Source organism: Mustela putorius, unplaced genomic scaffold (genome assembly GCF_011764305.1).
Source record: "Mustela putorius furo isolate JIRA1106 unplaced genomic scaffold, ASM1176430v1.1 tig00003972_pilon_pilon_pilon, whole genome shotgun sequence".
Lineage (NCBI taxonomy): Eukaryota > Metazoa > Chordata > Mammalia > Carnivora > Mustelidae > Mustela > Mustela putorius.
The window spans coordinates 21,613,563-21,639,831 of NW_025422115.1; the positions used below are offsets into that span (position 1 = coordinate 21,613,563).

The following is a 26,269-nucleotide window of genomic DNA, read 5'->3' on the forward strand; positions in this document are numbered from 1 at the left end:
CCAAGTGGAGCTGGGAGGGGAGGGCGGCCAAGTGAAGGGCAGGGGCTGGAAGGGGGTCTTCCTGGACTGGGGTCATCAGGTCTGGGAGCCGCCAAGGGAGGCAAGGTGTAAGGGAATGAAGGCCCGTGGTGGGGCCAGGCCTTGAAAGGGTCTGAATGATAGGCTGCTTGTCCAGGTCTCCAGCTCCCACAGGACATCTGTCACCACGAATGGGAGCTCATTCATTCATTTATTCATGATACCTGCATTGTTTCTCCGTGCTGGCCAGACGTTCTAGTCACTGAGGAAACAGCAGAGGGACTGACAGAGGACACATGCCTCTGGAGCTGAGGGTCATCCAGGAACAGAGACTAATTAAAGGAAGAAGGAAATAAAATGACAGCGGGTTGCTCTGGGTGCAACGTCATAGCTCAGGGGCTGTGACAGAGACCCCCTGCATAACAGGGAGGGCTTCTCTGATGAGGAAACGTTTGAAGTGAGACCCTGAAAATGAGCCAGCCAGAAAAGATGGAGAAAGGAAGCCAGAGGGAGTGCATGTGCAAAGGTCCTGGGGCAGGAAGACTTCAGTCAGTTCAAGTCTGGTGAGGCTGGGACTAGGGAGGGGGGCCGAACGGTCAGGAGATGAAGAGCGTCCGCAGGGTTAGGTCAGGCCTCCGTAGCAGCTTAGGAGCTAACCACAGAGGGTTTTCAGCAGGGGAGAGTCTGAGGATATATACATGAAATGCAGATTCCTGGGCCACAGCCTGGCCCAATGGATTGAATTTTGCAGGGATGGGGCCCGAGAATCTGCCTACACAGATACATGGGTATTTGCGACTTTGCTGGAATGAATGTGTCATCTTTTAGGAGGCGATGGTGTGAGGGAGACAGAGACAGAGAGACAGAGACACAGAGACAGAAAATCAGAAAGATATAAAGAGACAAGCAGTAAGAGACAAGAGCTGTCGGGGCTCCAGACACGGACCTGGGGTGACCAGGTGGCATGAAGACGCAGGAGACCCACGGGATCAAGCGTCTCCCCAGGACAGAAGGGGCTAGGACAGACAGACCCCACTGACCCCTGCAGGGACTGGACAAAAAGGATCCCAAAAGTGACTTTGAGGACACACACCTCTGGGCTGGCGGTGACAGGTGTTGAGTGGTCATCCTTGCTCGCAGGGATAGGATGGGGACAGGGGTCTGTAGATGTAAAGTTCCAGCCCTGGAAAGGACCTCAAGAACTAGCCCCTGCCCCAGGGGTCCTGGGCTGAGTTGAGGCAGAGAAGTGGATCCTGGATCCCCTGTCCCACTGCCGAGTTAGTGGCAAGCCTGGGCTCAGTTTGCAAAAAAAGATCGGGAGCGCCACCTGGTGGCCAGAGCCATGGCTCCGGCCCGGGGCCACACCGACGGGGTCCAGGGCACAGGTGGCCCGTCTGCACGGGTATCTCCATTCTTGGAGATGTGTGGAGTCACCCAGTCAGCTCCAGTGCCCTGCAGACGAAGTCGGAGACCCGGATAAAGCCGAAAGAAACTGGCCGCCTGGAATTTCACACCCAGAGTGAGCCTCCCGTGTGCACTGACTCCCTTCAGAGTGTCCTCCAACCGTCCAGTTAGTCTCTCATCCAAAACATGAATCGTGCCCCACGGAGAGCCTTGTGGCCTGCTGGGCCTGTCCCCACGCGCACTGGGTGGCAGGCCTCCTGTCAGTGACTGTTTTTGTACAACATAAGTGGAGCGGCAGTGCGCACCCTGGGGGAGCAGCCCGGGGCTGACTCGGGGTGGCTGAGCGGTTGCCTTTAGAAGAGCAAAGTGAGTTTTCCAGAATTTTTTTGTTTTGTTTTCGCTGCGCTCAAGGAAGGTTGAAACTTCAAAGCCTTTGGTGCTGTGATGCGAAGGGAGTCTTGATAAACCCACATTTGGAAGCAAGCCTCATGCCGCCCACCCCAGCCTCCCTATGTCCCAAAGTCTGCTCGAAGTTGCTTACGCCCCTGAGCCTCAGTCTTCTTGTCTGTGAAATGGGCAAAATCCGGTGTGTCCATTTCATAGGGCCACTGTGAGGTTAAATAGGTAAGCTCTGCAAAATACTGTCTGCGGGCCCAGCGGGGAGGCTGCTGCCCGCCAGGCCCGGACGGGCCTCACTAGCGGCGAGAGGCTCAGGATTCTGTCCTGTCCCAGCTGATGGTCAGGTACAATTTGCGGAGGATGGAGAGGAAGCTCCATGGCGTGGGTGAGTCAGAACGTGGTGTGGCAAGCCAGCCATACGGGGTCTCCTCCGAGCCAGATGCTGATTTCATCCCAAGGTCACATGGCTGGTGAGCGGGGGGTGGCTGAAGTTTGACTCCAGAGTGGCCGTGGGCTTGTTCCCTTCAGCCCTACCCTGTACGTAGACCTGTGGGTGTCCGTCTGCGTGGTGGGTCAGTGTGAGGACACGTGGGCTGCGTGTTCGCAGAGGCTGTCACCCCCACCCCAGCTCCCCACCCCTCAGACGGGAGGCGTCTCCCAAGCGTGATGTGGCCTTCTATGTACGGAGGATTCCTTCCAGCCCCATCAGGACTGTCTTCCCTCGCTCTGTCCCCTCGGTGTAACCCCAGCAGGTGCTTCCCTGGCTGTGTGACCTCGGGGCAGTATCTCCACCTCTTCTGTGCCCCAGTATTTCGTCCACGTGAAAGGTGAACAGCACAGAAGGATTCGGTGAGTTTATACACCAGGAGTCTAAAGAAGGCAGCTGCGGTAGGGGTTGCAAGCAAGAGCCTTGGCGGTCCCAGCCCCCCCCCCCCCCCAGCTTACAGAGGCGCTCCCCGTGGAAGAGATCAGCTCTTGCAGGGCACTGGGGTTTTGCCTGTGGGGCGCTGGCGTCCATGGGAAGGGAGACCCAGATGAGAAGGCAGAGCAGGAATTTAACCTGGGATCTGTGCACGGGTTTGGGGCACCACCCAAAACCACAGGCAAAGCGTTGTGTGTGCGGCCGCTCTTGGGGGAGGGAATGGGTCGGCGTCCCCACCCTGGCCTGGTCCGGGCGGGATGAGACCCTGGAAGTTCCAAGCTCAGTGCGAGCCACCACCAACCCGCGGCCAGCAGAGGGCGCTCGGCCCAAGGCGGTGAAAACTGAGCGCGGGCTTCGCGGCTGCCCATGGCTGGGAGAGCTGAGGACCGCTGGGCTCTCTGGCTTCTCTCCTCCCAGATGCCCTCCTGCCCCAGAGGCCGGCCAGAGCTTGGCGCTGGGTGAGGGGGCTGCTGGGGTTACAACTACGGCTGTGGTCCACTGGTGTCCGGGTGTCCGGCTGGGGGCAGCTCTGGACATCTCAGCGAGGAGGGGGCTCCTTAGACCCGTGGAAGGAGCTTTTAAAAACCCACGTGCCCAGACCGTACCCCTAGAGACTGTCCTCAGTGGGTCTGGGGTGGGCCCAGACATCAGCATTTGTTAGATGCTCCCTAGACCAAGAGTCACAATGTAGGACCTCACAAGGAACTCTGGGCATGAAGGGCTCTCCTTACTTCTGCCCACTTTACAGAGGAGGAAACTGAGGCTCAGAGTTGCGGGGACTCGCCTGAGGTAACTCGGGTTACACCTGGGGCTGTGATGCCACAGCCCACTTGTTCTTTTATCTCCATGATGCTAAGAGTGGAAATGGTATCCTCTATGATGGGCTCACTCAGCCCGGCTCTGCAGACGTTCTGGGTTTCGTGACTCTGTTGTGGGGGCTGGCCTGCTTCGGTGTGGTGGCAGCATGCTGTCCCCCGATGACGTCCATGCCCCAGTCCCCAGAGGCTGGGACCCCGTCACCTTACTCAGTGACACGGACTTTGCAGACATACCTGAGATCTTGAGGAGGGGTGGTCCCCGGTGGTCAGGTGGACCCACAGCATCCCAGGGGGCCTTAGAAGAGGAAGGAGCCTGAGAAAGAGATGCAGACGGCAAGATGCAGCGATGCTGGCTGGAGGGTGAAGGGCGGGCCGCGAGCAGGGAACGCAGGCGGCCTCCAGAAGCTGGAGAGGCCGAGGGACGGATTGTCTTCTGGAGCCTCCAAAAGGAGCCAGTCCTGCCAGCCGCCCCCGAGCTTCAGCCAGCGAGGCCCGCGGGGGACGCCTCACTTCCGGCGCTGTGAGATAAGCTGGGTTTAAACCACCTGATGGCAATTTGTTCCAAGAGTAGCAGGAAACCTCTTCCAGGCTCTGCCCCCGTGACAACCAGAAATGTCTCCAGACTTGGCCCACGGCCCCGGCAGCGAGAGGATGTGGGTAAAGTGGGCTGCGGTGTGGAAGCACGTGGCCGGACCCGGCACTGAGTGTTCCGCCCGTGTGGCCCGGCCAGCTGCGCGCCCCCCCGCCCCCACCTGCCCCTTTTCCTCTGAGCCTCCAGCCAACCTGCCGTGATTGCCTCGCTGGCCCATTCTGCGGATGAGAAGGCCGAGGCTCAGCACAGTGACATGGGCACCTGCGGGTGAGGTCACACGGTTAGAGAGGGCCTCTGTCTCAGACGCTGCGTCCCTGAACCAGACATGTCCCACCGGGAGGCAGAGCTGGCTGTGCTGTCTCAAGGCGGCCTCTTGGGGTTTCAAAGCCCCAGCCGGGGGCAGCCAGGCCTCCATCCGCTATGCTACATCCCTGCCTTCTGGGCTTGGTGATCTTTTCAAGGCTTGGCTGCTTCTCCAGCAGCTGGTAGAGATCCCACTGATGGCAGCAAAAGCCATAGGGTCTGAGGTGGGGGTGCGGAAGGGCACGAGCGAATGTGGCACAGAAAAGTGAAGCCAGGCGGTGAAAGCCTGGCCAGGTTTTGAGTCCCAAACTTCTCCTTCAGCAACAGGGGTGAGAGCCCTGGCTTAGGAGCCCAGTGGCCTGGGTTCCAATCCTGTCTCCACCCCTTGGGCAATTGTCTAACCTTTCTGAGCCTTTACCTCTCTGGTGATGGGCTCCTGAGGCTCGCCCAGGGCTGGCTACCACTTTCCCCCAGTTTATTTGCCCAGGGAACTCTTAATTCACAGAACACTTTGTAGGAGGAGCTTTCCACAGAACACAAAATGTTGGTTCTGTCCTTCTTCTCAGCTGCGGCAGTGTGGCTGCCCATGGGTTGGGTGGCATTCTGGTCTCACCCTTCAAAGCGGAGAGGCTGGTGGGGCTGAATGTGCCTCTAGACCATGGGTGTATCATTAGGGCTGCAGAAATCTGACTCAGAATCTGGAAGGCTTGGCCCCGGGGATGGGCTCCACTTACAAGTTCGGGCAAGCATGTGATCCATGCTCAAGCAATGAGAACCCTCCCCGGGACATTCTACCAGAATTATTTGGCATAAAGAATTCCTTTTCTGCTGGGGTTGCTAAGTTGGCAGGCCCTAAGCTTGTGTAGCTAGCAGGAAGAGAAGAGAGTTTCTCAGAAAGATGGAGAGAGAGGGGCCTGAAAGATAATGCTTGAGCCCCTGGAGCCAGCCATTCCTGAAGCCATCTCTTGATTTCCCAGTTGCATGAGCAAATAGATTCTTTCTTTAAGCCTAGGTGAGCTAAGTTTCTGTCATTTGCCACCCAAACGATCCTGAATTATTCTCTAGATCCTTTCTTGCTCAAAGCCTCTAATCTTGGCTGCCTGCTAAAACCCCACAGGGGAAGAGTCCCACCTGGGCTCACCCTGAGACTAGCAGAGAGGCTGGGAGGAGAAAACAGAATTGCATTTGTGAGCAGGTCCTGGTGGCTTGGGAAAATCACCTCTAACTGTCATGTAGCAAACTATCCCCATTCAGCTCCGGGGAGCGGTGGGCTCTGTTTGCACGTATCATGGCAGAAGGAAGGGGGGGTGGCTGGGGAGCTGGGGAGAACAAAGGGCTGGGGGATGGGCGGACTCCATCATCCCCTGCCAGCTAATGGGAGCTAGTTAATTTCCTTCCTGAAGAGACCAGCGCCGACCTTCACCTCCAGCCCCCATTAACCGCTGGCAATGCTTTGTCAGCGTGTTTATGACAAATTAATTATACAGAGAGAGGAAATCTCACAGAAAGATGAGTATTCTGGCTGGGGCAGGAGATGTGGGCTGAGTCTGAGTTCGGGGCTGCATTTCAATAATCCGCTGACATGGCCTGGTTAACCACAGGCCTCGGGCAAACTTCGAGGCGAGCCGCCTTCAGCTCACCGCAGAGGAAAGACAATGCCAGGAGGAGTGAGCCAACCCCCCTCTCAAGCCCCTCATACCTGCTGGTGAGTTGCAAACTGGATACGCCCTGAGGGAATCCTTTGGGGCCCCAAGTCGACATGCCTGGCAGAACTAACTTTGCCCCCAGTAGGAGGCATTTCCAGCCCAGGGAACAAGACGCCCCCTCCTCATGAGTCCAGCGTCCTTGGCCGGCACACCTGCCCAGTCCTCCCTGGAAGACGTGTGCATGTGGGACTCCTACAGAGCAGTGTCAAGTCCTAGCTCCCGGGCACGTGGGCTGGCACCTGCTTCCCGCCAGCCGGCCTCGCCCTGGTTTCCTTTGCGTGCGCTTTCCACCAGCACCCAGGCGTTCGGCTCCGGTGCTCTGCATCCGTCCTCTTGCTCTGACCATTATGCGTTTGCCTGGGCTGCGCCCCTGCCTACAACACCGGACCCATCCCCTCCCCCCACTTCCCTCTGCCTGATGAGGGAAAATGAGATCTGGGGTTTTCTCCTCCCCCAGGAGCCTCCTGGACCCTCCAGGCAGCTTGTGGGCCCCTGTTCTGTCTCCCTTAATTCACTGTGACTAGTGCTGCTTGGGACCGTAGCGATGGCCACCCCTCCCGCTGACTCTGAGCAGCGCACCATGGGCTGGGGCTTTGTCTCCCTCCATTGGGAGCTCCAGGGCCTTGTCCGGGAAGGGCATACACTGGGGGTACAAGCAGTGTGAAGAGACAAGGCTCCTGTGCCTGGCGACTTCGCTGGCTGATGCTGGGGGAGACACAGTGGACTTCTGGGCTTCTCGCCGGTTGGGCAGCATCCCCTTTCTGTAACTTTTGAGAACTGCCCATCCCTTGTCCTTGAGGCAGGTGACGGGGTGGCTGACCCCCATCCTGGAGCCAGGGATAGATCACGTGACGGCAGTCGGCCAGTCACCAGCTGAGAGAAGGTTATGTGACCAAAGCCATCCAACCGGGCTTTTGCCTTTGGAAAGAAGCCTGTCCTTCCACTGGTGGCCGGGGGGCCTGGAGGCTCCCCCATCTTTGCCAGCAGAGGAAAGCAGAGCAGAGAGACGGAAAGAGGGAGGCTGGGTCCTAAGACACTGACTTCCCAGATGGAGACGTTCCTGAAGCAAGGTTTGTGCTTGGACCTGTGTCTGTGAGAAGAGCCAGCACATCCCCTTTTGTATGAAGTGGGTCGCAGCTTTCTGTCATCTACAGCCAAATGAGCCTTGGTGAATATGGAGAGAGGGGCGAGTAGCCAGGCAATGCCAGGGCAGTGAGACACGGGTTTATCGGGGGAACACAGGAGCCTCAGAAGCGGAGAAGAGACAGGCTGGAAGGAGAGCCTGGGAAGCTGTCCTGGATGAAGTCATAGGTCAGCGGAAACCTGCGGGCTGAGTAGCATTGAGCTAAAGAAAGGGGGTGGCAGAGGTGAGAGGGACAGGCCACGCTAGAAAAGGGAAATCGACTGGAGCTGACTTCCACACTAAGGGGACAGACACATCAGCTCATCTAATGGACAAGTGCAAAGATAGAGCTTGCTTCAGGAATCACAGGATCCAGGAGCTCCAACAATGCCTTAGGACTCCCCTTTAAGGGACATACCATAAATGCTGTGTGTTGGCCCAGGCACTGATCAGTGTGTCAAGGCTCTCAACACCCTCTCAGTCACATTGAAAAGAGAAAAAGGGTTGTTCAATGACATTCTTTACTGAGGCTCTGTGATGAGCCAGCCCTTCCGTCCACCAAGGGACAGGGCTCCTGGGCGTTGGAAAACCCTGGTCCAGAGGAGGAAACACAGAAGAGAGTGAAGTACAGGTGTGGCCTTGGGAAGGGCAGTGGACACGTAGCTGTGTGTGATGTGGACGTAACGAGTGGAGATGAAGTCCCCTTCCACAGTGGTCCTGCCTGGCTGACCACCACCTCCCTCTGTCCTTCTCTATCTTCCTTCCCAAGTGTCCCCCAGACCCCACCCCACTTCTTTGTTCTAGAAATGCCACTGCGACCACAAGCCTACCAAGGGAACTCAGCCCACCCACAAGCGCCATGTTGGTGTGTGACAAACTGTCCCTAACAGTTGGCTAGCACAGGTCACCTGACCCACGGGCTAGCCAGTGATTTCCACTGGGGCCTTGAGGGAGGGATTTATTCTCTGGAAGTTCAGCTAAGAAATCTTGAGAGATCAAAGTGGAGGTAGGAAGGTTCTAGAAAGGTCAGGTGAGAAAGAGATCAGGCAGCCATAATGGGCCTTGAGGAAGTCAGGTCTTGAGTGAGGGAAGAATGGACAGCCATGATGGAAGGGAGCCAGGGAGGCAGTGGACAGAGGTGCCTTTGCCCAGCCCCAGGCCAGGCCCAGCCCCAGGGCTGACTCTCGCTAGCCACGTGTCAGGAGGCAAGAAGGTGGAAAACAGCGTTTATGAAGCACAGAAGGCACAGGACCAGGGGTTCACTGGTGTCTGCCTGCTCTTCCTGAGAGAGCCTGGCTGTTTGTTCCGGTCTCCACCTGCCCCCGGGAGTCCATGTCTGGGGTTCTGTCCACCTGGCTGCTGTCTTCTATAGTGTGGGGATCCCCGCTTTCAAGAGTCACAGCTTCAAGGTCGGAGATGAAGGTCAAGACGTCGCTGTTGCCGGGGGGAGCCTGGTCACGGTGGTGAGGGAACTGGCTTCTAGGCTCTGCACCTTTAGAGAGAAGATCCCGGGAAGAGAAGCTGTTGCCAAAGGGACACAGGGGCCCCCTTGTCTCAAATAACTGAAGCCGTCTGGCTCACTGGGGACCCATCTCCGAGACCCCGCCTGCTCTCACCTGGACGGCGCAGTAGCTCCCGTCTTCCCCCAGGACCCCCTTGGTTCTGTCCCCTCACGGTCTTCGGTGAGACTTTAACACTTGCTCCTGCTCAAAACCCGCCAGGGGCTCCCCAGTGCACTTTGAAGAAGATCCAGACCTTTCTTCTGGGCTTCCCAGCTCGGAGGAACCCAGCTGGCAGAACGCGCTCCCTCTTGCTCCCTAGGTTCCTGCAGGACTCGGAGCAGGATCCTTGCACGTGCTGTCCCCTCCACCCGCAGTGCCTTCCCCGATCTTTGCTTGGCTGGCTGCCTCCCCCTCAGATGCCACCTCCTCCTGGAGGTTTCTCTGATTGCCCCCATCAAGGCAGCGCCTCGCCCATCATGGCATTGCCCACCCCTCTGAGGTTTTATTGTTTTTGTTTGTTTGTTTTACGGTGCCCGGCTTTCTTCAAAAGGCTTGATTGCTTTGTGAGCTGCCTGTCTTGGTCCCTGGAATGTTTCTCTGACTTGTTCACGGCTGTGCGTCCAGGTGAAGGAGCAGTTTAGGGCAAGGGCAGGGCCAGAACTGGGAAGGGAATGAACTTCTTCTTCCCAATAGAGGAAAGACAGAAGAAGGTCTAAGGTGGCTGCAGCATTATTTCCGGGAAGACTCAAGGGTCTGAGTGACTTGGGGGGTGGGTACGGACTAGAGGAGGGGTCCTGTTCCAGAAGGCTCCAAGGAGGGCCAGCTTCACGGACACGTGGCCTGGGTCCATGTTCAGAGGGAGCCTGGGCTCCGTTCAAAGCTCGGCTCTGTCTTGAAATTCTGATGAAGCTGAATCAGGGGCCCCCCTTTTCCGTATTGCACTGGGTCCCCAAAGTCATGTTCCCCGATCCCATCAGGGTGTCACCGCAGCGAGCCGAGCAGCTGGGGGCTGGGAGCTGCCGGCACCCCTACTGACAGCCTGTCCAGGAGCCTCAGCTCACAGAGACCCCAAAGAGGGTGCTGCCCTCCACGGCACTGACAGACCCTGACCATCCATTTCCCCCAAGAGGAAGACCTGCCAGGCCTTCCACGTCCTAGGATGGGCTCCTGCCCGTCCCCTGAGTAAGAAGTCAGGTGTTCCTCGGGCCAGTGAGGAGGGTAGGTAGGATAGCAGAGTGAAAAAGGCTTTGTCAGGGCCACTGCTGATTCCGTGGGGAGGGACAACGGAGGGGGCATTCGCTATCTTTCAGAGTCAGAGGGCTGTGTTTCTTTCCCCCCAAAGAGGAGTCTTGGCTGGTTCCACCTAAGACCAGGTGGGGGCCCCCCACCCCCAGGGTCCCTGTGGGCCTCCGTAGAGGTTTCTGGGAAGTGGGGAAGAGGGCACCTTCTCTCGACGGCCTCCTCTCGCTGTTGGAAGTTCAAGGACATGGTCATCAGGATGGGAAGGCACTCTTGGCGTCCAGCACAAGTGCCCACGGGCCTGTGGTGCCGGCTGGTGGATGCCGGCAAGGTCTAGTCTAGGTGTTCTGACCGTGGGGGCGGCGGCACGACTCCTTCCTCCAAATCCCAGCGTCGGGAGCTGCGGCCCTCCTCCCGATCCTTCCTTCGTTCCGAAGGCAGAAGTCCCGTCATGCCTCTCGTGCCCACATCCCCTCCGTGGTTCCTGACAGCCGTGGGATGGAGGCCAACGTCCCCGCCATGGTGTGGCACCAGGCTCTGGCCTCTGCCATCCCCGACGCGTGCACAGGTCGCATTCACACTTCTGTTCACCCACTATCCTGTTCTCGCTTGCCGCCCACACTCTTCCGCCTACCGGATGCACCTTCCCTCCGCCACCGCCACCTCGTTCCTGCCTCTGTCGCCTGCCTCCACAACCAGGGGTTAGGAGCTGTGCCGGGCGTCCAGCTGCCCAGCGACGTCCTGTTGGCCATGAAGCCCCTTCTCCTGAGTCTCAGCCAGGCTCAGGTGCCATTTCCCAGCCCCTCTGGAGGCCAAGAGCAAGCCCATGGACTGAGGCCGGGAGTGTGCGTGTGCTCGGTGGAAGGCGGATGGCTGGGCCTCTGTAGCGTCTATGTCCCCAGATGTGTGCAGAGCCCCCGGGAGAGCCCGGGTTCTGTACCTCCCGCCAGCCTGGACGGCTGTGTGCTGAGCCTCCCGCAGGTGGGAGCCACTCTGGTTAGAGGGTCTCTTTGCTGCAACAAAGTATCCTCTCTCCGAGAGGGACCATCACTCGCTGTGGCACCCCAGCGCCTGCCACGACGCCTAAAACAACACCAGTGGTAAAAGTACCTCTCGATGCCTGGAGGCATGTGTGGGCTGCGCACGGGGCCAAGCTTTGCCTGCAGAGCTCCCCCAGTCCTCACCACAACCAGGAGCCACAGGCAATTATCATCCTTCAGTCACGATGGGGAAATGGAGGCTCAGAGCTAAATGCTGGGCTAGGCCACTTGGCTGAAAATACTTGCCCCCACACACTATCTCCAGGGCTGTTCTCTGCTATGACCCTCTGTTGCTGTCCAGACTCTCGGAAATGGGAGGTTCGAGAATGACTGTTGATGAATGGATGGATGGATGGGTAGGTGGGGGGATGGGGGGATAGGGGGACGGACGGACGGACGCAAGGATGGACGGATGGATGGGCGGATGAGTAGACGGATGCGTGGATGAGAGAGAGGGAGAGAGAGAGAGAACACGGGGCTCACTTTGTCCCAGGCTCACCTGCATCCTTGCCTGGCTCCCCAGGGTCCCTCTTGATGTCCTCAGGCCTTACAGCTCCTTCTGGACCAGCTGTCTCCGAGCTGACAGTCATTCTGTTGCTGTTGCCGATGGCGGTGTCCTCAAGGAAGCATGAACGGATACGGACTCTCTGGGCCACCTCCTCCTCAGCAGAAGGTCCTGGTTTGGGCATTCGAATTTCGAACAAAGCTTCTGGGCCATCCGTGGGGGCACAGACTGTGGGTCAGCCAAAGACAGAGACGTCAGGAGGGCTACAAGAGCAGCTGGATGGCGGCCCTGAGCCCTGACGCCCCCCAGCCTGGCTTTCAAGTTCTCCCTGGCCGGTTCTCCTCCCTGAAGCCAGGCCAGGCTCGGTCCACGGCCGAGAGCCTGCCTCCCACAGCACCTCTGCACACCGCCGGGCTGCCGGCTCTCTCTGCCACCCAGGTCTGCCGGCATGGACGCTGGCCCTTTCTGTGCCCTTCCACGGGATTCGAGCACCTCTGCCCTCCCCGCCCCCGCCCGCTCCCGTCTCTGCTGCTGGCTTCCCCGCAGCTCCAGGACACCACCTCCAACCTGCGCTTTATGCCTCCTCGTGGTCACGGCCAGTCCCCAGCCCTTGCCACCTGGCTCCTTTCCCATCCAAACTTCGGACAAGAGCTGCACACAGTCCCCCTCCTCCTGACGCTCCTCTGTCCCCTTGGGTCACCGCAGACCCCTGTGGCTGGACCCCATGCAACTCCCTGAACTCATTTCCTTTTCTCCTTCCTGGAAACTCTCCTCCGGGTGTCCCTGCCTCGCTGCTGTTTTGCCCCAGGCTGTCTCTGGGTTACCAGAGGACTCAGCCTGGGCTCTCTGGTCCCTGTGGACAGCACTCAGTAGGACACCAGGTACTCAGATGGCTCCTGCCCCCTCCTTAGATGCCATTCCAGGCTGGCCATCTCCTCTGACCCTGCTTCACCTGGTCCACGCCTGTCATACAAAGGATACGGTTTTCCTGGGGAGGGTGGAGGGCAGGGAGCAGGACCCCAAGGGCCCGCTCTGGAGCCGCACCTGCTCCACTGTGTAGACAGCCTCCCGGTGGAAGGAAAGGAATTTCCCATCATGCCTCTCTCCCAGCAAAAAATGGCTCAAGTTCTGTCCAGTGGGGAGATGGATGGGGTGGGCTGGGGTAGGGGCAGGCTGAGTTACCTGGGGGGCTGATCGAGGGGCTGCGGGCTGTAGGGTCCTTGGCCGGGGCACTCTTGAGGTTCATGTTGTTGCCGTGTCCCATCTGTACCCGTCTGAGCACAGACTTCTCCAAGCAGATGTCCTGGGGTCCCCAGGCTGCAGCCGGAGATGTCTGAGATGAGGGGTCAGCTGGTGCCACTGGGGGGAGGTGGAGGGGAGCCATGGAGCCTAGCAGGGGACACAGCAACATGACCTCAGACCCCCAGCCTCTGAAGCCCCCTCCCCCCTACACACGCAAAGTCCTGGCTGGATAGAGACTGGCCCCTGAATTCTTGGTGGGTTCTATCGGATGGGAATGAGTGTTTCAGGCTATTGATGGAGAGCAGGTGGGCCCAATAGTACGGTTTGTATGGGGGTCCCCTGGGGTGTCCCTGGGGCACTGGAAAACCCAGTCAGTGAGCATAGCCTCTGCTCCCTCAGGCTCTCAGTCCTCTGAACCCACCAGGGTGAGTCTCGTTGGGTGCTGGCCTATCTTTAACACCCCGAGCTGGGGCATCCAGTTTTCTCTTCTCGGTATTTATCTTTATGGTAAACTTCCTGGTTTTAAACTTAAGGTCAGGCTATAAAAGCTAACTTTAAAATAAATTTGAGTAGAGGGGCGCCTGGGTGGCTCAGTGGGTTAAGCCTCTGCTTTCGGCTCAGGTCATGGTCTCAGGGTCCTGGGATGGAGCCCCCCATTGGGCTCTCTGCTCAACGGGGAGCCTGCTTCCCCCTCTGTCTCTCTGCCTGCCTCTCTGCCTACTTGCGATCTCTTTCTGTCAAATAAATAAATAAAATCTTTAAAAAAAATAAATTTGACTAGAATAGAAAGATAAGCCATTTAACTATGTTAAGGAAATAATCAGACATGGGCCTGGCCCAAATTGGGGAGGGCAGAGGTCAGAGGACTAAGGTTGGGGAGACATTGACCTAGATTCTAAAACAAAGTTCCTCATTTCACCGCTGAGGAAACTGAAACCCAGAGTCGGGGGTGGGGAGGGAGGCGTCGGCTCTCTCCGGGTCACAGGGAGGACAGCAACTTTTGGGCTGATGCTGCCACTGGTGTTCCATGGCTGCTCTCCGAGGGGCCCTGTGCCCTCTTGCCCCAGTGTCTGGCACGGAGGAGGCACTCCTTTGCAAGACTATATTTTAACAAAAGTAGGATGTTGCTGGTAAGATGCATCCCAGTTTCTAAGATGTTAAAATGTGTGTGGGGGGTGGTGGGGGGGAGTGTGTCTCAGAACAAACGAAATACTACAGTGACACCTTAGGACATTCTACTGAGGGAGCGTGAACACTGAGATGTTTCTCATGGCAAAGTATCAGGTCCCGTTGAAACCAAGGCAGAAGGTATCAGAATGAAGGGAAAGCAGGAGAGGTTTGATCCAGGCATGAAGGAAGACTCGCTCCCTCTCAGGAAGGCCACAAAGGGAGGACCTTGGAGATCTGAGAGCTGCCCTTTCTCCTCAGAGCTTGAACATCCCCCTCTCTGCTCCCACCCAGATGGAGCAGGGACCCCTACCTACAGGGAGCAGGTGTCTCTCTGAGGACTCACCATTCTCTCCAGAGGCTGTCGGTCTCACGATGACATTCCCATGTCCAATCTGGATGCTTTCGGAGTTTTCAATGGAAATGTGGTTATTGGGTCCATTCTGACAGATCATGTTGATTGGATTTTTCTGGTAAATTATTGCAGGGGCCGGATTTCTTCCTCCCAAGTCTGCAAAGTAATACTCGACTCAAGCCCTCTGCCCTCCCTGGAGGTCGGGGGTTTCCGAATACCAGAGAGCAGCAACCAAATCTCTGGCGGAGCGTGTAAAACCCAGACGCCCCCGTGTCCACCCTGAGCGTCCTCGGTCAGGACATCCAAGGCGGGACCCAGGAGCTGGCATGTGTCACAAGCCCCCCGGGTGTCCCAGGTGAGCCTTGCTTAGATGTCCCGGGGGCGGTCACCCTACCTATGTGTCCTCTGCCACCCCCGGGAGGATCGTGGGAGCCTCACCACCCACCCCATCCTCTGTCCCTATCTCTGTGAGGCATCCCCTGACCACTCGGCTCCAGGACTCCTCTCCCCTGCACGAAGACTGCCAGGGGGCTGACCATGGGCTGTTTCTGGCCATGGGATAACCTCCCTTTGGCTCACATGGCACTTTGAAGAATGGGGACTTTCCACCAGTGTTTAAAACCTGGAGGCTGCCGTGTTATTCCGCCTGCGATGCGGAGCCCCTCCCCGCCTTGAGCGCCGTGAACTTGTACATCATCCCACAGGCCACGTGAGCACCTGCCTGGGGCTCCGCCAGCTCCACTGCAGGGCCACACCCCACCTTTGTGGGACCTCGGCTCTTATGCCTTGTTGGGGGCCTTCCTCCATAAAAAAATACTCAAAATTACCGTTTTCGACAGGGTCGATAAAGGCAAATATCATCGACGCGGGAGACATGATTAACTCGTCTTTTTTTTTTTTTTTCCCTGATTTTAAGAGGAATTAGAACAGGGTCGTGGACCTTAATTCTAGGGCCTGTGCCTGCTGCGCCTGAGGGAGACGTCACCCGGGCCCCCACCCTTTGGGTGTCTGGGCCCAGCCTTCTCTTTCGGCAGCTTCAAAATTCCAAGTTGGGCAAAGTGCTGACAAAACTGTTAGCAAACTCGGGCTGAGCCCCGCATCCCAGGGCTGCTATAGTTGAGTGGGACACCTCTGCTCCCGGGCCCTTGCCTTCGGCAACTACAGCCTCAGGTCACTCCTCCAGGAAGCCCTCCCTGGATACTCCCACCAGCACATCCACCTTCTTGGTACCTCCTTCTAGGGACCCATCAGCAAGGCCACCACGAGCTTCGGGGAGGGTCTGGCAAGGAACCTGGGGCTGGCAAAGTGCCGGGCAGGGCACCCACAGGTATTGGATGCTGTGGTTTCTCTTCCTGCCCTGCCCCATCCAGGCACGGGTGGCAGGTGAGGACCTACCTGGCCGATAAACTGCCCATGTACTTGACTTCTCATCCAAGTCCAGAAGGTGCTTCCCCCTCATGGCGTACAAGTCTGGGTTGACTTGTTTCGCTGTCTTCTTTCCCAGCTTCTGGGAGATGGTCAGGGCCTTACAGGGCCCATGGGTTTTCAGAATCCTGTAGATCTCTTCCTCTGGGAGGCAGGGAAGCGGGTGGAGAAGGAGGAGTCCGGGTTTGAATCTCCTCCGCTGCTCACTAGCTGTGTGAACTCGGGCGACCCAGACCCCCTATGCCCCATGGCCCCATGGGAAACGTGTGGCTGTTAAGAATAGCCCTGCTCAGCGGCTGTTCTTGGGGGCAGAAAAGACATTGGCTGCGCCAGACGGTGCCGGGCACGGGGCAGGCACCCGTGGCAGGTGCAGCCACGGATCAGGGGGCCTGCCCAGCCATCAAGCCGCTTCCACTGTGCTGACTGAGTCCTGCCTCTTTGTGGGCACCTCTGGGGGGACGGGACAAGAGTAACATCACAAGTGGCCAAGGAGGGTTGGGGCAAGCGGGCTGCTTACGCTGTTTAGTGAGCTGACGGCCAGGTTCCTCTGGAGCTGCAGCCACGTCCTGCTGGGGCAGCTCTGCTGGAGGAGGAGAGAGCAGCCGGGGGCATGAGGGGCGGCAGAGGGGACGGGGACCCCAGGGGCAGAGGTGGGCCGCTCCACGGTGGCCCCGGTGCGCCGGCGATCGGAACTCAGAGTCTAGAGTTAAACAAACCTGCCTTCCGGCCTGCCCTGCTGCTCTCCATGCCCCCGGCTTCGCTGCTAACTCACGCCTCTGGGCCGAGAGGAAGAGGGTCGTCCCCGCCGTGCGCAGGCCGGGGAGCGCCTGTCGAGCGCCAGCACTGGGACCCCCTCGAAGCCAAGTCTGTTCTACTCCTGTCCCCACGTGGCCGTCGTCTGTGGCACCCCTCCTGCTCATGCTCTGCTGAGAGCCTGCTGGGTGCGGGCGTGAGGCCCTCCCCTCCTCGCCACCCCAGATCTACAAGGCGTGGCCACGGGGTGCCGCGCACCCTCGAGAGGCAGAACCCATATTTGGGGAGCCCATATTCGAACCCAGGCCCGGAGCCTGCGTGTCCGCTGCCAGGGTCCCCGTGCTGGGTCCCCCACCCTGCTCCCTCCTGGCGGGCAGGTTACCCTGGCTGGGCCGGGCCGGCTCTGCGGGCTCCACTTCTCTGGTCCCACCCTGGCCCAGGCCCCACATCGCAGGGCGTTCCTGGGAGACTTTGGATTCCTTCAGCATCTGGTAGAGGACTTGGTTGACATTCTTCTTGGGCACTTGGCACTCCTTTGCCAACTGGCTGGACTTCATGGGGGAGCCAACGTCCCTCAGCACCTGCAGGATCCTCTGCTCGAGGTCTGGGAGGAGGAGAGAGGGGCAGAGAGGGAACTGACTCTTTCCCGGATGGAGCCTGGGCTGGAAGCCCCGGGGCAGGGGAGGCACCCCCGGGTGAGGGGTCCAGGGCAGAGGGAGGGGCGGGGGCCCGAGCAATGACACCACTGGTCGGGGAGGGAGCCACGCCAAATGACCTTGGCCACACAGCCCAGAGGAGGTACCCCAGCCTTCGGAGTATCCCTTGCCTGGTGTGAGCCCCCTCCCCCTGGTGCGAGCGGGGGGGAGGCTCAGCCGTCAGACCTCCCCAGAGTAGAGGGGCTTAGAGGGTGGCAGGGTGGGCTAGACTGAGGGCAGAGAGCAAGAAGTAGGGGGAGGCACAGGGCCTGCCTGGGAGGCCTGCTGTCTCCGCCACCCCCCGGTGCCTTCCCCTCCTCGTGGGCTCTCCACCCACATCAGGGGCGCATCAGCTCATCCAAGCCAGGAAGCTACGGACACGCAGAAACGGATCTTCCTCCCCGATGGCCAGTTACAAGAGAGCCTTGGAAACCTTACTCCTGGCTCTCCCTCGAACCTTTTCTTCTCCCTTCCGTGCCTCTACCTTCCGATTCTTCATCACTGTTTCCCAGACGACCACGGCCGGGATCCCTCCGGCCCACCCTCCGCTCTGCAGCCAGAACTTGCCCCCGAGGGCCAGCCTGCCATGCTCCTTCCAGCCCGTCGTTCACCCCTGGGCCTTTGCACACACTGCTGCCCCTGTCAGGAACACTCTCCCCCCTCTCCACCTGCCCAACATCTACTCAACCTCCAGGTCTCACTCAAACACCATCTCTCTTGGGGAGCCGTCCTGGGTGCCCCTGAGTGTGTGTGTGTGTGGGGGGGGTCCCTGCAGAAGGTCCCCAAGGATCCCCTGCTGTGATTGCCGGGTTCCTTGTATTATCTTTGGTGTCTAGCACAGTGCTGGGCACACAGTGAATGCTCAGGAAATAGCATTTGAATGAACAAGTGTCTGAGTGGGTCTGCCCAGCACAGGGACAGGTGTCTGTCCAGATGACCCAGGGCGGGGCCTGGGCAGTTCCTTCTGGGTCAATATATCCCCACCTGAGGTTAATGACCCTAAAGAGAATCCCAGAGGCTAGAGAAGGAGCTCTCTAAACGACCTCTGTTCCTCTCAGACAGGCTCCCACAAACCCAAGCCAGTGGTTCTTTGGGGAGCCGAGAACAGGGCACACACAGTGCCTGGGGAACTGGAGGGAGCCCTGTGGGCGGCAGCCCAGCGTCTTCACAGGAAACATCTGCTCCCGAGAACACAAGGGAAATGTAAAGCAGGGTCCTTCTGGGGAAGACTCGGGGCCCCTTAGCAGGGCAGCAGCCCAACCTCTCACCTTCTGGGCTTTCCCTAGTGGGGGAAGGGGTTATCCACTGTCTGGCCCCGCAGCTGGGCTCTGAGGCTCGCCCTGTGACCGGGACGTGTTTGTCCTTGCTGGGTGCAGGTGAGGCTGAGTTAGGCCGCCTGGGGGCCTCTATCCCTTCACCCACCGAGGTCAGCCCCCAGTGGCCGGGCACCTCCTCTCATCAACAGCGAGCCTGACTTTGCCTTGTCTTGAAAAGAGTTTCGATTCTTGAAAAGCCTGCCCCTGGGTGAGCGCCTTCCCCTCCCTCCTCCGCCACCCACCTGACCCCAAAGGAGCCGAGGAGTCGTGGGGTTGGAGATCAGAGTGAGGGCCGAGCCCATCGGGCTGGCGGACTGAGTCTTCAGGCTGGTGTGTCTGTAAACGGGAATTTGTAAACCGGACGAGGTGTAAGGGACAGGGTGGCAAGGCACAGCTGGGTGGGAGAAGTTAAATCCACCTGCGGAGTGACAAGTACTTTTGTGTCCCCCTCGTGGAAGTACAACAGAAACCAGGGATGATCCCGGGCCCTGGGGGCACCCTGCTGGCACCCTTCCCCAGCCCCCCACCTGCCCTCTTTTCTGTTCTCTGGCCGTGGTTTGAGCCCCTACTCTGCCATCCATGGTATCTCTCTGTGCCTCACTTTTCCCACCTGCGAGCTGGGAATGAAAGCAACTACCTCCATGACTGTAGTGAGGAATAAACCAGCTAATGACGACAAAACAAGAAGACAAAAACCAAAGCCACCCTCAACCCACAGCCCCCAGGCTCTCTAGAATACACAGTTTGCTTTTCTTGGGTTTTCTTCCAGGAGCCAAGTGTTATCCGTGGTACAGGGGAACGCAGGCTCGCATATCTGCCTCTCCTCAAAGCAACTTCTGTTGTTCCTTAAAATGAGTGTGAGGTCAGGTCTTCAGACCCCAGTGTCAGAAGTGCTGCCCAGGGTCCCCCTTGTAGGGCCTCAGCGCTGCGCTTGCCCCCTCCCCCCCAGGGCTCCTGAGAGGTGTGCGAGGTCCCCGACCAGACCCTGGGTTCCCCTGGGCTCCCGCAGCCACTGTGCTTCGGAGCACTGTCAGCTAGCATTGCTGTCGTCTAACTGAGGAAAGGAGCTGGAAAAAAAAGTGCAAAGCCCACTGGGAGCGCCCACTGTCCCTTAGAAGGAAAAAAAGTACCTGTTTCATCAGGGTCCCCAGGGGCCTGGGCCATCCTGGCTGTAGAGGCTGGGAGCCTGGAGACGTGGGGACCGTGGCAGGTGTTGGCAAGGTGGCTTGGAGAGGACAGGCTGGGAGGAGGCCGGGTGTCCTTGCTTGGCTGGATGTGGTGCTCCCACAGCTGTGAGGGGACACGTCAGCTGGGTGGGTGTTTGCTGTTCACACTCCAGAAACAAGCCTAGTCAGCCTGACCTGACCGGCTTTCTGGGGGAAAAGAAAACGAAACTCCTGTGTGTGGCCTCAGAAAAAAAACTGAAAGCAGAAGTGATGAGCAAGGGCCTCGGAGTACGTGTGGGTAGAAAGAGGCTGAGCTTGGCAAGACCAGAGCATTCTCTGGAAGCGCGAGGCTTCCCTGACTTTCTGGGCGCTCGCTGCTGCCCACCCTGATCCCCACATGTAGGCTGAGGCCCCTGGTTGGGGGTGGCTCGGCTGCTGCAATCGTCTGCGCGTGTCAAAATCAGAGGTATTTTTAGTGAGCACCTACTATGTGCTTTCCAATCATGCATGCCCCTCTGACCCCCCATCAGTGCAGGGGCTGGTACTGATATCTTTTCTCAGAGGGGAAACTGAGGCTTAAGTCATGAGGTCACTTGGCCAAGGCTGGGTTCTAACTCAGTCCACAATTTACTGGTTGTGTGACTTTGGGCAAGTTTGTAAGCATATTTGTGCCTCAGTTTCCTCATCCGTTAAATGGGGCTAATAAAAGTAGCTACATCAGGAGGTCCGGAAGAGGACTGAAGGGGGTCATCCAGTTGAACAGTCTGACCAGACCACCCCCTGCAGTGCCATCTCCAGCCATGAGCACAGGGGGCACCCACAGACCTGGAAAAAGGACCTATCCCTTCCATGTAGTTTCAAGGGGTTCCTGACCCCCAAGTAGTCAGAGCCACCGTTCTTTACCAGGTAACAGAAAGGGGAACCGAAGTCTACGGTGGTGAAGGGCTTGGGGCCAAGCAGCCAGGAGGGGCACCAACTCAGCCCTGAAAGTCCCTGGGCTCAAGGTTCCAGCCTCAGATGCCTGGGGAGGATCTCCACCTCGGAGGACTTTGCCTCAGCACTTCTGCAAAGGGAGGGGCTCGCCCATCTGGAGCAGTGTTTGCAGAACCCGCAGTCCTGATGCGCGGTCCCCACCCAGGCCACAGACCGGAGTCTGGGGGCGGGGCGCGCATCGCAGGTGAGCTGACGCGCATGCGCCCCACCCCCACCCCTGCTGCCACATCCGACAGCTCAGAAGCAACAGGAAACCGCAAGGGTGTTTTGTTTCTGTTTAATGTAAAAACTAGAAAACGTGCTTCTCCCTGTGCGTTGTCAACATCCATTTCAAACGTGCCGGGGCTGTTGAGGGAGACAGTGGAGGGGCACCCAGGGAGGGGTCTCGGGCTGAGCCCCCAGTGGGAGGCTGGGGGTGGGGGGCGGGCGGCGTCCTGGGACTGGCCACCAGGTGGCGCTCGCTCACCAACCTGGACCCGTGGGCGGCTCGCGGGTCTCTGATGCGGAGGGACCCCCCCACCCATCACCACCCTCCTTGGGAAACCCCTGACTCCATCTGGCCCCATCCCCGGGCTGCTCCCCATCCTCCCTGGCCTCTCGTCCTCAGCACGCTGCCGACCTCTTCGTGTGGAGGCCAGAGGCTCTGGCTTTGACCCAGGTGTCCCGCAGGCTTACAGGTTAGGCTGAGACTCGGGCTTAATCCTGAGGGTCAAATTCATTTCTGGAAGGGCTGCTCGTGCTTCCGTGGTGGTGGCCGGCACCCTCGTGGCCTGTGTCTGGACGGTTTTTGATGGTCCCTTTCTGCCCCTTCATGCCCCTGTCCCGCAGCGGCCCCATCCTCACTTCCCCGCCCCCATCCGGAAGGCACGCGGGGCTCGCACCCTGGCTTCGGAGCCTGCGGCAGGAACCGCTAGGTTGGGAAGGTCAAGTGCCCCTGGGACCTGGACAGGGTTCTGCCTCGCCTTCTTCTCCAGGCAGGTCCCAGCTGCAGACCTGCCCCTCCCCAGCTGTGTGTCACCATCTCTCGGCGCCCTGGTTTCTTAAACTATAAAACAGAGATAATAAACACGAAAAACCCTGCCTTAATAGGAGCTCATGAAAGTGCCAAAAGTTGGAAAATGTGACACAGTGCATCTGTACAAAATAAGTTTAGACGCTAGAGACAAACAAAACTCTGAAGCCTTCCATAGCATTCCGTCCCAGGTCTGGAGTTTATGGAAGCCACACTCCTGCTGGAAGGGTCTCACTGCGCCGAGTGGGATTCCCACTTTTATTTTATTTTAAAGATTTTTATTTACTTATTTGACAGACAGATCGCAAGTAGGCAGAGAGGCAAGCAGAGAGAGAGAGAGAGAGGGGAGGAAGCAGGCTCCCCCCTGAGCAGAGAGCCCGACTCGGTGCTCAGTCCCAGGACCCTGAGATCATGACCTGAGCCAAAGGCAGAGGCTTTAGCCTACTGAGCCACCCAGGCACCCCAGGATTCCCACTTTTAAAGATTTGGATTCTCTTATATTTCATTTCTTAATTTAAGAGATTTTGAAAATAATTTTGACTATAACGATTACCTTTGGCCCAAATATCAGTGGCTTAAACAATGCAGATACCTTTTTCTTTCACTCATAACAGTGGGGTAGGCTGTCCAGGTTTGGTGTGGCCCAATGTGGTGTTGAGACCCTGGCCCCTTCTATCTTGTTGCTCTTTCCTTTGTGGCCTTCATTTCCAGGTTGGCCTTATGTTCTAGGATGACTGCTGAAGCTCCAGCCATCAATCTGCCTTCCTTCCCGCAGGAAGGAGGAAAGAGAAGGGCAGGTAGCTCCCCTTTAAGGACACTTGTCAGTTGCACACACATTTTACTGACATCCCAGTAGTACCATGGCCAGCAAAGAGGGTGGGGAAAGATGGTACTTATCCTGGGCCACAATGCACTAAGCTAAAATGGGGGTTTTATTACTTTGGAATAGGAGACCATAGGTATCGGGGGATACCAAGCTGTCGAGAATTTCGAGAATCTGTTTCGAGATTCTGTTTTGAGAATCTGTTTCAAGATTCTCAAGAATCTGTTTTCTCCATGTCGGGTATCTGTTGCTCCCCCCAAGGAATGAGTATGCCAGAATGTCAATTCACGGTTGATTAGCAATTTTGAGGCTGAGTGCAAACCAGTGTCCACATTCTCAGAGCCTCCTGTCCAGTGTGGAAGGCAAAACAGGAGAGGAAGAGAGTAGGTGGCTCCCTACTCTGCCGGGGAAAGACCCCAAAGTCCACAGTAGTTCCAAGTTGGGGCCACTGCCTGCTCAAGCCCAGATCTCTTTTTGCCTTGGAAAGCACATTCCTTTTTCATGGTTTGTGTTTTTCTGGAAACTATTAGAACTCGCCACCCAAATTCACATTTTCTCTGTGAATTCACCTCGGGGGAGGGAGTGGAAAGGTCTGAAGGCACCAAATGTGGGTAATAATGTGTCTTCGGTCAGGGGCAAAGATCAGAGAACGAGAGGTGGCCCGAGGAGAAGGAGTGCACGCTGTCTCGAGAGCTATCAACCAACACCAGGTGAGGAACAAAAACCAGGGAAAGCTGCTTTGTCAAAGGCAGCAGGACCCGCTGTGGCAGCCCCCCCAACCCCCGCAAGGACCTGCCTTGGCTCTGTTCACTGCCCTTTAAGGCAGAGCTCAGAGGGCTTCCCTTGGTCATCTGTGTCCACTGCAGCTGGACGGACCTGGGGTTCTGGTCTAGCACCCCTACTTTTTAGCTGCAGGCCTGGGAGCAAGTCGTTAGTCTTTTTGAGCCTCAGTTTCTCCCTTCGGAAAAGGAGATCAAAGCAGCACCTACTTCTGGGGTGACTGCAAAAGTTAAATGAGATCATGCACCTAGGTCCTACCAGAGCACTGAGCATGTAGTATGTGCTCAGTAAGCAGGAGCTGATCATCATTACGGCATTATCCACAGCTGTCCCCCTCTGACATGACAAAGCAGTCCCGTTTCATCTGGTCTTTCACCAAATAATGTTTGGTGCTTTCTTTATGGGCCAGAAGTGGGCAAGGGGTGGGGAGGTTGGCCAGCACCAGGCTCTTTTCTCTTCCTTCCCCACCACTGACATCCTGTAGAAAGCCCTTCCTTCCCCATATCCCAACGAATGGCTTGAAATGAATTTCCACCTAAGTTTTATTTTTATGATCAAAAGATGTTTTGATGATGTTCCCACCAAAATTATTTGCCTCCAAGAAATTCATTCATTTCAACTGACCACAAGCTCTTCACGGAGCACTCAGTATTCTTGGGGATTCTGGCAAAATGAGAAGATCTCACCTATAAGCTCGTTCCAAATACAATGAAGTGTAATGAAATTTTAACGACTAAATGGAACAATTCATGAACGTGACATAATGTTAGGTTTCCTAAATGTTTCATTAAACCTTTGTTGATTCTGAATTCGCAATGTTTTGCCCCCCCCCCAATCCCCTATTTTGGAGCTCAAACATTTTCAAAGCCTCTTGAAGTATCCGTTGGCCTAGGGTGCTAAGACTTCTATGCCCAGAAGGTAGGATGGGGAAGTGCAGGGACTAAGCTGCCAGGGTTCCTGCTCTTCTGGGGGCTGCGGCTCCTCTGAGTTGTGGGCGGGCTGTTGCCGACTGTGGGGGAGGGGATGGGCTGAGAGTAGAACACTTTTACATGCCAGTTGGTACCTTCTTTTCATTTTAAATGGATATCCTGCTGTAAAATTTGACCCAATGATGTTTCTTAAAAGGCTGGGGGGCTGAGTAAGAACTGCTGCCAGCCCTTGAGTACACTGGCTTTGAGCCGTGCAGGTGTACTTATACACGGATTTTTTTTTGATAAATGCAGTATGATACTGTAGATGTATTTTCTCTTATGATTTTCTTAATATTTTCTTTTCTTTGGCTTACTTTATTGCAAGAATACAGTACGTAATACACAGAACATACAAAATGTGTAAACTGATGATTTATGTTATCAATAAGGCTTCTGGTCACTTGTTACATTTTTAGGGAGTGACACATGGATTTTGGACCTCACAGGATGTTCGGTGCTGCAACCCCTGTGTTTCCAAGGTTCAACTGTATTTAGTTAGAAATTACTATGGACTCTGTTTCCATGATTTCACTGACTCCTTCTAGTAACCTATAATGTTGCTAAGTAATATTAAATCTGTGTTTTGCAGACAAGAAAACCGAGGCACAGGAAGATGGCTGATCAAGATCACGGAGCTAGGGAGCGGAAGGGATGGGGTTCAAGCCCAGACTGTTGGGCTCTAGCATCCAAGCTCTTGGCAACTGTTTCCCTCGCTGTGAACAGGTGTGTGTGGTCATAGCACCGCCCTGGGAAGAATCAATCCTTTCTCTGCTAAACACCTCTGTGCCACCGAGCATGACTTTTCAAGCCTGTCTGCAAAAGGAAAGTTGATATTTAATTGTTCTGTAAGGTTTGGTTTGACAGAGTATGTCTGCCTTCATCAGGCTATAACCAAACAGCACAGATGGGAGTGGGGGTGGGGAGAGTTTAAACAACACACACTGTCCTGGAGGCTGCGAAGTCCAAGGTCAAAGTGCCAGCAGACTCCATATCTGGTGAGACCTGCTTCCCAGTTCCTCAGTGGCCATCTTCTCGTTGTGTTCCCACTGGGTAGGGGAGCAGGCTGAGAAAACTCTGTGATTCTTACAAAGGCCCAATCCCATTGAGGGCTCCGCCTCCTCAGACCGTCGTGTTGGGGGGATAGGACTTCAGGATATGGATTTAGGGGCCACAAACACTCAGTCCACACCAGGGCCCCTATGAGCAGAGTGCTGTGCTGAGTACTCAGAGGTCCAGAAATCTCACAAGTTGTAAGAAAGTCCAACACTTAAAGATTTTTTTTCTCATTAACAATTTTTGTATTGATTCCATGTTGAAATCGTATCTTGGATATACTGGGTTAAAAAAAAAGACAACTAAACAGTTTCACGAGGCCCTGAACACAGACGCACGTGTGCACCACACACACACACACACACACACACACACAGGCCCCTCTGTACCTTCTGCTTCTTGAGCCCTTTTTCTCCGAGGTGCTCTGATCCCGTCACTTGGCTGGCCACCACTTGACAGTTTGTGGTCTGAGGCTGGGTGCCCCAGAAGGCAGAGGTTGGGGTGTAAGCCCTTGTTTACTTGGAAGGTGACACCGGGAATTGCTGGACGGCAGTGGGAAGCGGGCCCAGGGAAAGACGGAACCTCACCAGGGGTGTGTCATCAAGCAAATGACCTTGCTGGGCTAGTACTCAGGGCCTCCAGATCGTTGGAAACACTGGGAACATGTGGAGAATCTTCAGGCCCCACCCCACTGCCGGAGGAGGAAGGAGCTGGGGTTTTTATCCCCCTGCTTCCATCACCCGGGCAGGCTTCTCGCAATGATGTGGATTCCCAGCACTTCTGGTCTGCTGCGGGATGGGCAGAGAAGCTTTTGGAAGACAGAGGAAGCCTCAGGTGGTGGGATGCAAGTTCTTTTACCTAGAGGCTGAGCCCACGTGGACACACACGAAAAGAAATAAGGGGAGACGAGTGAGGCCTGGATGACATTTGCTACAGCTCTCTGCACA

The 26,269-nt window shown here is 56.8% G+C and overlaps 1 protein-coding gene across 9 annotated transcripts; it reads right to left on the reverse strand.

Annotated features, from left to right (window-relative positions):
* Positions 1-210: 210 nt before the first annotated feature.
* On the reverse strand, positions 211-19,912 carry ZBP1 (Z-DNA binding protein 1). 9 transcript variants are annotated; one of them, XR_006603873.1, is made up of 10 exons: positions 19,655-19,912; positions 18,767-18,860; positions 16,896-17,117; positions 16,278-16,343; positions 15,731-15,904; positions 14,327-14,491; positions 12,754-12,960; positions 11,566-11,799; positions 3,796-3,874; positions 211-350 (listed from the first exon to the last, which is right to left on the reverse strand). XR_006603873.1 is itself a non-coding variant. In XM_045070521.1 (9 exons), the coding sequence occupies exons 1-9, from the start codon at positions 19,661-19,663 to the stop codon at positions 334-336; spliced, it is 1,188 nt and encodes a 395-aa protein (XP_044926456.1). In that variant the 5' UTR covers positions 19,664-19,912; the 3' UTR covers positions 211-333. The 9 variants fall into 9 exon arrangements, 6 of the variants coding, with proteins under 6 accessions (XP_044926456.1, XP_004759969.2, XP_012915665.1 ...); XR_006603872.1 differs by having other exon boundaries at positions 1,112-3,874; XR_006603871.1 differs by lacking the exons at positions 211-350; positions 3,796-3,874 and adding exons at positions 8,544-8,777; positions 8,902-11,109.
* Between the last annotated feature and the right edge of the window lie 6,357 nt (positions 19,913-26,269).